At 47.5% G+C, this 16,009-nt stretch overlaps 1 protein-coding gene across 1 annotated transcript in view; it reads right to left on the reverse strand.

The window, feature by feature from the left end:
* MARCHF6 (membrane associated ring-CH-type finger 6) overlaps nt 1–16,009 on the reverse strand; it is a 1,058,737-nt gene that overhangs the window by 507,789 nt on the left and 534,939 nt on the right. The window contains exon 18 of the mRNA XM_069219690.1: nt 10,802–10,939. Coding sequence (XP_069075791.1) covers nt 10,802–10,939 — 138 coding nt within the window. The remainder of the gene's footprint in view (nt 1–10,801; nt 10,940–16,009) is intronic.

Consider the following 16,009-nt stretch of genomic DNA (forward strand, 5'->3'; position numbering starts at 1 on the left):
AAGGGAGTGCTGATCTGGATTACCCCAGAAGTTCCTTACGTAGTAAAAAGCCACAAAACCAATGTAGATGGTCGATATGTTCAATTAGAAGGTTTACTAGATGGTAGACCTCTCACCATAACAGGATTATACGCCCCCAATTCGAAGCAAGGGGATTTCCTAATGTCAATTGTAAGGAAATGGCTCCCTTTTGCAGTTACCCCCCACTTTTTGCCTGATACTGATGCTGACTTGACTGGGAAGTGTGCTGGGACCCTGCTAACCAGGCCCCAGCATCAATGTTCTTTCACCTAAAATGTACCATTGTTTCCACAATTGGCACACCCCTGGCACACAGATAAGTCCCTTGTAAAAGGTACCAGTGGTACCAAGGGACCTGTGACCAGGGAAGGTCCCTAAGGGCTGCAGCATATGTTGTGTCACCCTAAGGGACCCCTCACCTAACACATGCACACTGCCATTGCAGATTGTGTGTGTTGGTGGGGAAAAAAAGGCAAAGTCGACATGGCATCCCCCTCAGGATGCCATGCACACAAAATACTGCCTGTGGCATAGGTAAGTCACCCCTCTAGCAGGCCTTACAGCCCTACGGCAGGGTGCACTATACCACAGGTGAGGGCATAGCTGCATGAGCACTATGCCCCTACAGTGTCTAAGTCTATTCTTAGACATTGTAAGTACAGTTGTGGCCATATTAAGTATATGGTCTAGGAGTTTGTCAAAAACGAACTCCACAGCTCCATAATGGCTACACTGAATACTGGGACATTTGGTATCGAACTTCTCAGAATAATAAACCCACACTGATGCCAGTGTTGGATTTATTTAAAAGAGGAACACAGAGGGCATCTTAGAGATGCCCCCTGTATTTTACCCAATTGTTCAGTGCAGGACTGACTGGTCTGTGCCAGCCTGCTGCTGAGAGACGAGTTTCTGACCCCATGTGGTGAGAGCCTTTGTGCTCTCTGAGGACAGAAACAAAAGCCTACTCTGGGTGGAGGTGCTTAACACCTCCCACCTGCAGGAACTGTAACACCTAGCAGTGAGCCTCAAAGGCTCAGGCTTCGTGTTACAATGCCCCAGGGCACTCCAGCTAGTGGAGATGCCTGCCCCTCTGGACACAGCCCCCACTTTTGGCGGCAAGTCCAGAGGAGATAATGAGAAAAACAAGGAGGAGTCATCCACCAGTCAGAACAGCCCCTAAGGTGCCCTGAGCTGAGGTGACCCCTGCCTTTAGAAATCCTCCATCTTGATTTTGGAGGATTCCCCCAATAGGAACAGGGATGTGCCCCCTGTGAGAAAGTAGACTCTTTCTAGCCTTGTTACCCCCACTTTGGGCCTGTTTGTGAGTGTATGTCAGGGTGTTTTCACTGTCTCACTGGTATCCTGCTTGCCAGGGCCCAGTGCTCACAGTGAAAACCCTATGTTTTCAGTATGTTTGTTATGTGTCACTGGACCCTGCTAGCCAGGACCCCAGTGCTCATAAGGTTGTGGCCTATATGTATGTGTTCCCTGTGTGATGCCTAACTGTCTCACTGAGGCTCTGCTAACCAGAACCTCAGTGGTTATGCTCTCTCTTTACAAATCGTCACTAACAGGCTAGTGACCAATTTTACCAATTTACATTGGCTTACTGGAACACCCTTATAATTCCCTAGTATATGGTACTGAGGTACCCAGGGTATTGGGGTTCCAGGAGATCCCTATGGGCTGCAGCATTTCTTTTGCCACCCACAGAGAGCTCTGACAATTCTTACACAGGCCTGCCACTGCAGCCTGAGTGAAATAACGTCCACGTTATTTCACAACCATTTTACACTGCACTTAAGTAACTTATAAGTCACCTATATGTCTAACCTTTACCTGGTAAAGGTTGGGTGCTAAGTTACTTAGTGTGTGGGCACCCTGGCACTAGCCAAGGTACCCCCACATTGTTCAGGGCCAATTCCCCAGACTTTGTGAGTGCGGGGACACCATTACACGCGTGCACTACATATAGGTCACTACCTATATGTAGCTTCACAATGGTAACTCCGAATATGGCCATGTAATATGTCTATGATCATGGAATTGCCCCCTCTATACCATCCTGGCATAGTTGGCACAATACCATGATCCCAGTGGTCTGTAGCACAGACCCTGGTACTGCCAAACTGCCTTTCCCGGGGTTTCACTGCAGCTGCTGCTGCTGCCAACCCCTCAGACAGGCATCTGCCCTCCTGGGGTCCAGCCAGGCCTGGCCCAGGATGGCAGAACAAAGGACTTCCTCTGAGAGAGGATGTTACACCCTCTCCCTTTGGAAAATGGTGTGAAGGCAGGGGAGGAGTAGCCTCCCCCAGCCTCTGGAAATGCTTTCATGGGCACATTTGGTGCCCATTTCTGCATAAGCCAGTCTACACAGGTTCAGGGACCCCTTAGCCCTGCTCTGGCGCGAAACTGGACAAAGGAAAGGGGAGGGACCACTCCCCTGACCTGTACCTCCCCTGGGAGGTGCCCAGAGCTCCTCCAGTGTGCTTCAGACCTCTGCCATCTTGGAAACAGAGGTGCTGCTGGCACACTGGACTGCTCTGAGTGGCCAGTGCCACCAGGTGACGTCAGAGACTCCTTGTGATAGGCTCCTTCAGGTGTTGCTAGCCTATCCTCTCTCCTAGGTAGCCAAACCCTCTTTTCTGGCTATTTAGGGTCTCTGTCTCTTGGGATTCCTTAGATAACGAATGCAAGAGCTCATCCGAGTTCCTCTGCATCTCTCTCTTCACCTTCTGCCAAGGAATCGACTGCTGACCGCGCTGGAAGCCTGCAAAACTGCAACATAGTAGCTAAGACGACTACTGCAACTCTGTAACGCTGACCCTGCCGCCTTCTCGACTGTTTTCCTGGTGGTGCATGCTGTGGGGGTAGTCTGCCTCCTCTCTGCACTAGAAGCTCCGAAGAAATCTCCCGTGGGTCGACGGAATCTTCCCCCTGCAACCGCAGGCACCAAAAAGCTGCATTACCGGTCCCTTGGGTCTCCTCTCAGCACGACGAGCGAGGTCCCTCGAATCCAGCAACTCTGTCCAAGTGACTCCCACAGTCCAGTGACTCTTCAGTCCAAGTTTGGTGGAGGTAAGTCCTTGCCTCACCTCGCTAGACTGCATTGCTGGGAACCGCGACTTTTGCAGGGACTCCGGCCCCTGTGCACTTCCGGCAGAAATCCTTTGTGCACAGCCAAGCCTGGGTCCACGGCACTCTAACCTGCATTGCACGACTTTCTAAGTTGGTCTCCGGCGATGTGGGACTCCTTTGTGTAACTTCGGGTGAGCACCGTTTCACGCATCGTCGTAGTGCCTGTTTCTGGCACTTCTCCGGGTGCTACCTGCTGCTAAGAGGGCTCCTTGTCTTGCTCGACGTCCCCTCTACCTCCTGGTCCCTCCTGGGCCACAGCAGCGTCCAAAAACGCTAACCGCACGATTTGCAGCTAGCAAGGCTTGTTGGCGTTCTTTCGGCGGGCAAAAAACTTCTGCACGACTCTACAAGGCGAGAGGGATCCGTCCTCCAAAGGGGAAGTCTCTAGCCCTTTGCGTTCCTGCAGAAACCACAGCTTCTTCTGTCCAGTAGAAGCTTCTTTGCACCCGCAGCTGGCATTTCCTGGGCATCTGCCCATCTCCGACTTGCTTGTGACTTTTGGACTTGGTCCCCTTGTTCCACAGGTACCCCAGATTGGAAATCCAGCATTGTTGCATTGTTGGTTTGTGTCTTTCCTGCCTTATTCCCCTATCACGACTTCTTTGTCCTTTGGGGAACTTTAGTGCACTTTGCACTCACTTTTCAGGGTCTTGGGGTGGGCTATTTTTCTAACCCTCACTATTTTCTAATAGTCCCAGCGACCCTCTACAAGGTCACATAGGTTTGGGGTCCATTCGTGGTTCGCATTCCACTTTTGGAGTATATGGTTTGTGTTGCCCCTATCCCTATGTGTCCCCATTGCATCCTATTGTAACTATACATTGTTTGCACTGTTTTCTAAGACTATACTGCATATTTCTGGTATTGTGTATATATATCTTGTGTATATTTCCTATCCTCTCACTGAGGGTACACTCTGAGATACTTTGGCATATTGTCATAAAAATAAAGTACCTTTATTTTTAGTGTAACTGTGTATTGTGTTTTCTTATGATATTGTGCATATGACACTAAGTGGTACTGTAGGAGCTTCACTCGTCTCCTAGTTCAGCCTAAGCTGCTCTGCTAAACTACCATTATCTATCAGCCTATGCTGCTAGACACCCTATACACTAATAAGGGATAACTGGGCCTGGTGCAAGGTGCAAGTACCCCTAGGTACTCACTACAAGCCAGTCCAGCCTCCTACACCCCCCTCCCCACAGGGAAGAGGCACAAGGAGGGTGTAGCCACCCTTAAGGACAGTAGCCATTGGCTACTGCCCTCCCAGACCTAAACACACCCCTAAATTCAATATTTAGGGGCTCCCCAGAACCTAGGAAACTAGATTCCTGCAACCTAAGATGAAGAAGGACTGCTGACCTGAAGCCCTGCAGAGAAGAAGGAGACACCAACTGCTTTGGCCCCAGCCCTACCGCCCTGTCTCACCACTTCGAGAAAAACTGCAACAGCGACGCGCTCCCCAGGGTCCAGCGACCTCTGAAGCCTCAGAGGACTACCCTGCATCTAAAAGGACCAAGAAACTCCCGAGGACAGTGGCCCTGTTCCACAAAGACTGCAACTTTGCAACAAAGAAGCAACTTTTAAAGACCACACGTTTCCTGCCGGAAGCGTGAGACTTTCCACTCTGCACCCGATGCCCCCGGCTCGACCTGCGGAAAAACAACACTACAGGGAGGACTCCCCGGCGACTGCAACTCTGTGAGTAGCCAGAGTTGACCCGCCTGAGCCCACCCAGCGACGCCTGCAGAAGGAATCCAGAGGCTCACCCTGATCGCGACTGCCTGCTTCAAAGAACCCGACGCCTGGTAAAGACACTGCACCCGCAGACCCCAGGACCTGAAGGATCCGGCCTCCAGTGCAGAAGCGACCCCCATGTGGCCCTCTCCCTTGCCCAGGTGGTGGCTACCCCAAGGAGCCCCCCCTTGCCTGCCTGCTTCGCTGAAGTGACCCCTGGGTCTCCCATTGAAACCTATTGCAAACCCGAGGCCTGTTTGCACTCTGCGCCCGGCCGCCCCAGTGCCGCTGAGGGTGTACTTTTTGTGCTGACTTGTGTCCCCCCCGGTGCCCTACAAAACCCCCCTGGTATGCCCTCCGAAGTTGCGGGTACTTACCTGCTGGCAGACTGGAACCGGGCACCCCCTCCTCCATTGAAGCCTGTGCGTTTTGGGCACCACTTTGACCTCTGCACCTGACCGGCCCTGAGCTGCTGGTGTGGTAACTTTGGGGTTGCCCTGAACCCCCAACGGTGGGCTACCTTGGACCCAACTTTGAACCCTGTAAGTGCTTTAATTACCTGTGAAACTAACAAATACTTACCTCCCCCAGGAACTGTTGAATTTTGCATTGTGTCCAATTTTAAAATAGCTTATTGCCATTTTTGCCAAGACTGTACATGATATTGTGATTATTCAAAGTTCCTAGAGTTCCTAAGTGAAATACCTTTCATTTAAAGTATTATGGTAAATCTTGAACCTGTAGTTCTTAAAATACACTAAGAAAATATATTTTTCTATATAAAAACCTATTGGCCTGGAATTGTCTTTGAGTGTGTGTTCCTCATTTATTGCATGTGTGTGTACAACAAATGCTTAACACTACCCTCTGATAAGCCTACTGCTCGACCACACTACCACAAAACAGAGCATTAGAATTATCTCTTTTTGCCACTATCTTACCTCTAAGGGGAACCCTTGGACTCTGGGCATGCTATTTCTTACTTTCAAATAGTACATACAGAGCCAACTTCCTACATCAATCACCAACCAAATTCTTCAAGATCCCACAGCGAACCATATATGGGGCGGCAACAGGAATTGTGTGCCGGACATAGACAGGGACAGGTCCCAACCCCAACTGGACGGTGCTCCTAGCAGGAAAACCTCCCAGATGTTCCAGACCTGGCTATCGGAGCGGAGACTTGTAGATGTATGGCGAATACTACATCCTCTAGATAGGGAATACTCCTTTTTCTCTCCGGTCCATCGCCTTCATACCCGCATAGATCTTCTGCTCTGCTCCGCCGGGCTGACTAACAACTTCACAGGGGCATCCTATCTAGCTAAATCTATATCTGCCCACTGCCCACTGTCAGTTACTACCCAATGGGGTAGGGCACGTGCACGTATTCCCACTTGGCGACTACAGCTGAGCTTGTTGCATGATTCCCCAATTCGGCCAAGAACTGGCAGAACGCATCTCCGCTTATTTTAAACTCAATAATGGGAAGGCATTGTGGCACGCAATGGAATGGGATGCCCACAAGGTGGTGGTAAGGGGCCTCTGTTTATCAGCGGCAGGTTGAGTGAATTACTGTAAGTAGAAACAGAGCTCCGGGAAGCAGATCGAGGGGTGGCGTTGGGTACTGTGGCCCTGGGGGGGCCTTACATGCGCTACGTATGCGTAGGAATGAGGTATATTCACGCTTGTGAAAATTTGACTACCGGCATTATGTTGCCGGGATGCACTCTGAAGGAGATCGTTCTGGCAGATTGCTGTTGCTCGTAACAAAGCACCAGGTAGCGATGGTCTTCCAGCAGAATACTATCACACATACTAAGCGCAGATAATGAAACCATATTTAGAAATTTTACATGAAGTGCTCACGAAGGGTCAGCTCCCGGAATCACAGCGGGAGGCGGTGATAGTGGTTCTCCCGACGCCGGGTCGAGACCCACTAGATGTTTGAACATACCGACCCCTCTCTTTGATTGCAAGCTTCTAGGTAAGGTCTTGGTGAATCACTTACTCCCGCTGATGTCACTGCTGGTTCATAACGAGCAGTCAGGTTTTATTCCCAGTCACAATACCTGCATTAACATCAAACGCCTGCTGCGGCTCATGTCGGATGCCCCAGAGTTAGAATATGAACAGGTAGCAATATCTCTTGATACAGTGAAAGCGTTCAACACCTTGGGCTGGCCCTTCTTGATGGAGATGCTGAACCTCAAGGGGTTTGGGAAAGTATTCATAAGATGGATCAACATCTTGTACACTGACCCTTTTGCTCGGGTTAAGACAGGCGAGATAATATCAGAAGGGTTTCCTGTGGGAAGGGGCACGAGACAGGGATGCCCTCTGTCACCGCTCTTGTTTGCCTTGGCGATTGAGCCACTAGCCGCGCAGTTACAAGAGAGTGCTCAAGAGTGGGGCATACCGGAGGGGGATAGTCACCAGATTGTCTCCCTATATGTGGACGACGCACTGATATATTTGCGCGACTGCACAGCTGCGCTACCGGGTTTACTACAGTTACTGGGTCTATTAGGAGATCTATCGGGCTGCAAGTAAATTAGTCCAAGTCCTGCCTGTTCCAAGTGACATCGACACCGGAGAGACTCCGCTCTAACATCTTGACACACGCACTACTGTGGTCGTATAATACCTTCAAATACCTACGCATACAAATATATCATAGTGCTGCCGACCTCAGAGAGGGCAATTTAGGACGCACTCTTAGATCGATCAGAGGTTCCTTGCCTTTTTGGCGATCGGTTCCGCTATCTCCCATGGGAAGGGTGGCGATCGCTAAGACGATCATACTCCCGCAACTGTTATACCACTTCTCTGCACTACCATTATTAGTCCCCCGCGATATTTTCACATCACTGAACAGCCTCACGACTGACTTGATATGGGATTGTGGACGACGACGAGTAGCATTAGCAGACACGCATTTACCACTCGAACAAGGAGGACTAAGTACCCCGCTTTAAGAATTTTATTATGCGGCTGCGCAGATACATTGCCTCCGGGTTTAGGGGATCCTGTATCCAGCACCAAGTCCAAAGTTGGTGAATGCCAACCTAGGACACACCAATGTGCGGCAGTGGCTGTTGGACCACAGCAGTCCATCCTGCCAACATAATATTTTGATGGACGTAGCTCGTTGGTGTTGCCGCTAGTATATATTTGGTGGGCTCTGGACTCCACCGTACTCACCTCAGATCGCTCTATTGTCCATTCCAGGGATCTGGAAGATGACCGGACAGCGTAAGCTGGCTTTATGGCCTACTAGAGGCATACAGACAATCGGTGACATATTCATAGAAGGCCGCATCATGATATATGCTGAACTTACATCAGCACGTGACGTGGATCGAGGATGGTTTTTGACATACTGTGCACTACAACAATTCACACGTCGTACATGGTGATGCGGGGACAAGGAACTTCTAACTTCTCTCCTACACGAGTTATTAACCGGCCCAGAATGTCACTGTAGCATATCCCAGATATACGGAGTTTTACTCGGTAGCCCGGACTTAGCCCAATTAAAAGCGAAGGCTAGGTGGGATAGGGTCCTTCCCACTCGGCTGACACAACAAACATTGCTCACCGCACTCAGTTTGACACGAGAGGTATTGTGTAATCCCAGATTCCGCTTCACACAATTCAACAATCTACATCAAACCTACCTGTCCCCACACAGACTACAACACATGTACCCTCAGTCCAGTCAGGAGTGCCTAAGATGTGACGACTCAGACGCCACCTTCTATCATATGACGTGGGAATGTCTGCCGATACTTCGGGCCTGGCACGACAACCACGTTGACCGCTGAACTACTTGAACTCCTGCTCTTCCCCTCGCCTGAATCCTGTTTGTTGGGTATCCGTACGAAATCTAAGGGGAGTAAACAAGTACAAAGGTGCCTCGAGCTGGCACTCGTATTGTTCAAGCGCCTATTAGCGATGCAATGGAAAGCACCAAACGTGCCAGATATTCGTGCAGAGGCACAAGTATTACACTCACTCCGGGATAGAAGGCTGCAGATTAAGGGTTGGACACGTGGGACGCCCTAGTTGTTTCACTTGAGACTAAAGAAGACACCTGCCTCCCATGAAGCCGCAGGCAGCACTAGCCCACACATATACCTTGCACGATATGTACATTGAAAGTTGACCCGGTACACCGCTTCATACCCTAAGCACTGTAACAATAAACTAATTAGAGCGTTACGAGGCATTTATCCTGAACCCAGACCAAATGACACCACTAACCATGCCACACGGTACACACCACGTACACAGCCGAACAGTAGACACCGCACAACGGCCATAGTGACCCTGGCCTGGATCAATATCATTCACAAAATGACACAGAGCGCAACAGTACTAGTAGAACCTATATTGACAGACTGTCTTCGAATCCTGCTTTAGATCTTATTTCAGCTATCAACAAAAGAATCATACAACTCACCAGGACATATTGTCGCCAGAGGACCCCCTTCTCTCTCTCTTTCTCTCTACCTGTCCGGCCCATCTCCCCTCTCCCGACCAAAAGTCAATTCTAGGCTGTAATAATCAGTTCTGTTCTATTGTTCCTATCTTTCTCTCTAATATCTTCTAGATTTCCCTATTTTTTTTTTCTTGCCATTTTTAAATTATATGTTGCAATATCAATAAGGTAGCGTTACAATGCTTGACTGTATATTATGTTGAGTATTCAATAACAATAAAGAGATTAAAAAACAAATAGTTATGGTTTGCTGAGTTAACTGTAATTCATGCCGTAAGGGAACTATAACTCGCACCCTCTCCATGCACAGTTATCTCACCAATCATTTTACTGCTAATGTTGCATTGGTATAATCAATGATTTTATAAAAAAAGTCAATTTCTGTAGTAATTAGTGTGCATGGCGAGGGCGTGAGTTAAAGTTACCTTAGAGCACAAGTTATAGTTACTTCAGCTAGCCCGAACTATACCTGCGGAATTTCATTGGTTCTGTGTGTGTACATTCAGAACCTAACTATCACACCCCTGTAATCTAATTTTTCAGTGAATTTCTATGTTTTTAAAAAAACTGTAACCATTGTTTTTTTCAGTTTTATTTTCTCTTTCTCTCTCTCTCATTCCAAAGTACAAAGAACTCCTGGGTAATGGTTTGCTTACCATGTAAGACCTGAGTCAAGTACTGAACAATACTGTGTGTCTCACTTTGGTAAACAAAGTTTTTACAATATTTTACTCATAATAATACTTAACCAATTTGATTTTGCACACTTCTATTATAAGCCCCAATTTAAATGTGGACTTTAAAAAATAAAGCAAAGGCAATAGCAATAGAAAACTTCAATTAGCCTAAACAGTGTGAACACTACTTGTTGCTGGAGGCTGCAGACAATAGCATGGTACATAGTGTCCTCTTGTCACCTAAGAACATGTCTCCATAAACATGTCACATGAAGAGTTAACGTAAACTCTACTGTTTGGTAATCAAACATGGTGGGCAACTTAATCCCTTTATCTCTAGAGGAAGAGAAACATAAAATATGTATTGAAAAATTAAATCCTTAGTAGTATGACGTAGAGAGAGTATTAAAAACAGAAAGGGCTTCTATTTTAGTATTCTCCTTCTACCCTGTTGCTTGTGACATATGGAGTTGGTGGTACTGTGGAGAAGGAATACTTGGACAAACAGGCAGACTAATTTTGTGTATGACACTTGGCAGGGCCCTCTATCTTTCCACATTAAACAGACATTTTATCTCCTTGTGAGTCATTGGGTGGAGAGGTTGATGTACAATGTGAAGTGAGAACCTTACTGAGGAGAGGAACTTTAATTTTCATTCAATGTAACAGACATGATCCAGAAAATGTCCTGAAACACAATTAAGTAAAGTGTTATACGTACAGTAGATATCCAGCTGTAACGGTCCAAGCTCGTACAAGGCCTTTCAACCATTGTCTTGTATGCCCTTGTTCTAGCAAAGCTGGCAACACCACTTGCAGCAAAAGTAGCTCCAATGAAAGTTCACTGACTGGTGCATCACTGAAAATGTTGAAATAAACTTCATTACAAACACATCCATTAGATAGCAAAGTTGTTAAGCAACGTACAAGGCACTTTTCATCATATGGTACAAATGGTACTTTGCTATGACTGCTGAAAATTCTTCCAGGCCAGGGAAAACAATTGTAATCTTACACACTGTGTATATTTCTGATTAAATATGTTTTTCTTTTATTTTCAGTTGTGTCTGCCACTACAAAACATACTGTCAGCTTACAGAGGGCTTAAAGACTGCCTACTGCTTCCCATTGGTTGGCTTCATTGTGACTCTCATTTACTTGCTTCCTACTTGTTAGCTTGTGTGGGCTTTCCTTCCTCCTGTTGCGTATGTCCCTCACCTGAAGCAAGGATGTATTCGTGAGCGTGATTACTGCTCACTTTTCAGACACTATTTTTCATGTCCCACATATTAGACAGGTCATGCACTGTCTGTTGTAAGACATATTGTTAGCTCACAGTAGGCTTAGAGCACGCCCATTGAATGTCTTTACTGTCAGTCTCATATGCTTCAGTCAACATTGCCAAAACAAGCATTTGCAATGCAATAGGTCTTGCATATTTCAAACAAATTAATTGTCATGTTTTGACTACAGCACCCACAAGCAACAACAAAAGAAAACATGAGAAGAAACTGAGAAAATACGACTTGGCAAAATAAAACAGTTAGCTTTAAAAAAATAAAAACTTTGCTATTTTGTGCCTACAGGGCTCGTTTTTGCCAGTCACAAGCATTCTGCGTACGGGACACTCAAAGTACAACAAATGGTACCCAAATCATGTTGGGAGCGGTGGACGGGCAGTAATTAAGCTATATCAATTAGTGCTTGGCCTCTGCTCCACACAGAGAAACGGAAGTAATGCCAGGCGTGCTTTGACGAATTACGATGCTGTAAAGAAGAGTGCCATGCAAATCAACAAATGGTGAGCGACAGGTGGGCTACAAGCCCTGTGCTGAACACAGCGGAGTCTTGCAAACGAGGTGCATCTGCACACCAATGCACTTGCATTATCGACCCTAAACAGCACGGTAGCATTAAAATGAAACTTATTAACCCCTTCGCTGTCAGGCCTTTTCCCCCTCAGGTGTCAGACCTTTTTTTTGCTATTTGGAGCAGTATGCGCTTATACCCTCATAACGTTTGGTCCACATAAGCTACCCATGCCGGATTTCATCCTTTTTTTCCAACATCCTGGGAATCTAGAGGTACCCAGAGTTTGTAGGTTCCCCTGGAGGAGACCAAGAAATTAACCAATATACAGCGATTTTTATTTATTTATTTTTTAAATGGGGAAAAAAGGGCTGCAGAAGAAGGCTTGTGGGTTCTTGCCTGAAAATGCCATCAACAAAGGGTTTGTGGTGCTAAAATCACCATCTTCCAGGAACAGGCAGACTTGAATCAGAAAACCCAATTTTTCAACACAGTTTTGGGATTTTACTGGGGCATACACCATTTTTACTATTTTGTGTGCTTTTAGCCTCCTTCCAGTTAGTGACAGAAATGGGTGCGAAACCAATGCTGGATCCCGGAAAGCTAAACATTTCTGAAAAGAAGAAATATTCTGAATTCAAAAAGGGGTCATTTGTGTGGATCCTACAAGGTTTTCCTACAGAAAATAACAGCTAAAAAAATATTTAAATTGAGCTGAAAAAAACAGCCATTTCTCTCCATGGTTTACACGAACTATTTCCTGCCATGTCAGATTTTCAAAAGCAATATACCGTTAAGTCTGCTGGACTCTTCTGGTTGCGGGGATATAAAGGGATTGAAGGTTCATCAAGACCCCTAGGTACCCAGAGCCAATAAAGGAGCTGCACCTTGCAATGGGTTTTCATTGTATACCTGTGTAAGGAAATGCCTTCTTGGCATGGTTACCCCCTGACTTTTTGCCTTTGCTGATGCCAAGTTATGATTTGAAAGTTTGCTGAGGCCTGCTAACCAGGCCCCAGCACCAATGTTCTTTCCCTAACCTGTTCCTTTGTTTCAACAATTGGCACACCCTGGCATCCAGGTAAGTCCCTTGTAACTGGTACCCCTGGTACCAAGGGCCCTGATGCCAGGGAAGGTCTCTAAGGGCTGCAGCATGTCTTATGCCATCCTGGAGACCCCTCACTCAGCACAGAAACACTGCTTGCCAGCTTGTGTGTGCTGGTGGGGAGAAAATGACTAAGTCGACATGGCACTCCCATCAGGGTGCCATGCCAACCTCACACTGCCTATGGCATAGATAAGTCACCCCTCTAGCAGGCCTTACAGCCCTAAGGCAGGGTGCACTATACCATAGGTGAGCGCATAGGTGCATGAGCACTATGCCCCTACAGTGTCTAAGCAAAACCTTAGACATTGTAAGTGCAGGGTAGCCATAAGAGTATATGGTCTGGGAGTCTGTCATACACGAACTCCACAGCACCATAATGGCTGCACTGAAAACTGGGAAGTTTGGTATCAAACTTCTCAGCACAATAAATGCACACTGATGCCAGTGTACATTTTATGTGAAATACACCCCAGAGGGCATCTTAGAGATGCCCCCTGAAAACATACCGGACTTCTAGTGTGGGCTGACTAGTTTTGCCAGCCTGCCACACACCAGACATGTTGCTGCCCACATGGGGAGAGTGCCTGTGTCACTCTGTGGCTAGTAACAAAGCCTGTACTGGGTGGAGGTGCTTCTCACCTCCCCCTGCAGGAACTGTAACCTGGTGGTGAACCTCAAAGGCTCACCCCCTTTGTTACAGCGCCCCAGGGCACTCCAGCTAGTGGAGATGCCCGCCCCCTCCGGCCACAGCCCCACTTTTGGCAGCAAGTCCGGAGGAGATAATGAGAAAAACAAGGAGGAGTCACTGGCCAGTCAGGACAGCCCCTAAGGTGTCCTGAGCTGAGGTGACTCTGACTTTTAGAAATCCTCCATCTTGCAGATGGAGGATTCCCCCAATAGGATTAGGGATGTGCCCCCCCCTCCCCTCAGGGAGGAGGCACAAAGAGGGTGTAGCCACCCTCAGGGCTAGTAGCCACTGGCTACTAACCCCCCAGACCTAAAACACCCCCCTAAATTGAGTATTTGGGGGCTCCCAGAACCTAGCAAGATAGAGTCCTGCAACCTAAGACGAAGAAGGACTGCTGACCTGAAAGCCCTGAAGAGAAGACGGAGACACCAACTACTTTGGCCCCAGCTCTACCGGCCTGTCTCCCCACTTCAAGAAAAACTGCAACAGCGATGCGTTCCACAGGGTCCAGCGACCTCTGAAGCCTCAGAGGACTACCCTGCATCTAAAAGGACCAAGAACTCCCGAGGACAGCGGCTCTGCTCCAAACAAGAAACATCTTTGCAACAAAGAAGCAACTTTTAAAGAACACACGTTTACTGCCGAAAGCTTGAGACTTTGCACTTTGCACCCAACGCCCCCGGCTTGACCTGCGGAGAAACAACACTACAGGGAGGACTCCTGGCGACTGCGACCCTGTGAGTAGCCAGTGTTGACCCCCCTGAGCCACCCCAGCGACGCCTGCAGAGGGAATCCAGAGGCTCCCCCTGACCGCGACTGCCTGCTTCAAAGAACCCGGTGCCTGGGAAAGACACTGTACCCACAGCCACCTCCATTGCAGAAGCGACCCCCAGGTGGCCCTCTCCCTTGCCCAGGTGGTGGCTACCCCGAGGACCCCCCCTTGCCTGCCTGCTTTGCTGAAGAGACCCCTTGGTCTCCCATTGAACTCCATTGCAAACCAGACACCTGTTTGCACTCTGCACCCGGCCGCTGAGGGTATACTTTTTGTGTTGACTTGTGTCCCTCCCCCGGTTCCCTACAAAACCCCCTTGGTCTGCCCTCCGAAGACGCGGGTACCTACCTGCTGGCAGACTGGAACCGGGGCACCCCCTTCTCCATTGAAGCCTATGCGTTTTGGGCACCACTTTGACCTCTGCATCTGACCGGCCCTGAGCTTCTGGTGTGGTAACTTTGGGGTTGCCCTGAACCCCCAACGGTGGGCTACCTTGGACCCAACTTTGAACCCTGTAGGTGGTTTACTTACCTGCAAAACTAACAAACACTTACCTCCCCCAGGAACTGTTGAAAATTGCAGTTTCTAGTTTTAAAATAGCTTATTGCCATTTTTGTGAAAACTGTACATGCTATTTTGCTGATTCAAAGTTCCTACGTTACCTAAGTGAAATACCTTTCATTTGAAGTATTACTTGTAAATCTTGAAACTGTGGTTCTTAAAATAAACTAAGAAAATATATTTTTCTATACAAAAACCTATTGGCCTGGAATTGTCTCCGAGTGTGTGTTCCTCATTTATTGCATGTGTGTGTATAACAAATGCTTAACACTACCCTCTGATAAGCCTACTGCTCGACCACACTACCACAAAATAGAGCATTAGAATTATCTCTTTTTGCCACTATCTTACCTCTAAGGGGAACCCTTGGACTCTGTGCATGCTATTTCTTACTTTGAAATAGTACATACAGAGCCAACTTCCTACAACCAGTTTACAGCAATTCATTTGGTGAAATATAAAGAGTGTAAAATAGGTATCAATGAAACCTTTGTATTTCCAAATTGGCCACAAGATAAGGTGTTGAGAAACAGTGGTTATTTGCACATATCTGAATTCCAGGGTCTTCATACTAGCAAGTGAATTACAGGGCATTTCTCAAATAGACGTCTTTTTTACACACTGTCTTACATTTGGAATGAAAAAATGTAGAGAAAGACAAGGGGAAATAACACTTGTTCTTCTATTTTGTGTTCCCCCAAGTCTCCAGATAAAAATGGTACCTCACTTGCATGGGTAGGCCTAATGCCCACGACAGGAAACACAAGATGGACACACCACATTTTTACACTGAAATCTGATATGTTTTTTGGAAAGTGCCTACCTGTGGATTTTGGCCTCTAGCTCAGCCGGCACCTAGGCAAACCTACCAAACCCGTGCATTTTTGAAAACTAGATACCTAAGGGAATCCAAGATGGGATGACTTACCAGGTTCTGTTACCCAGAATCCTTTACAAACCTCAAAATGTGGCCAAAAGAACGAGTTACTTA

The sequence above is a fragment of the Pleurodeles waltl genome, chromosome 2_2 (assembly GCF_031143425.1).
Source record: "Pleurodeles waltl isolate 20211129_DDA chromosome 2_2, aPleWal1.hap1.20221129, whole genome shotgun sequence".
Taxonomy (NCBI): domain Eukaryota; kingdom Metazoa; phylum Chordata; class Amphibia; order Caudata; family Salamandridae; genus Pleurodeles; species Pleurodeles waltl.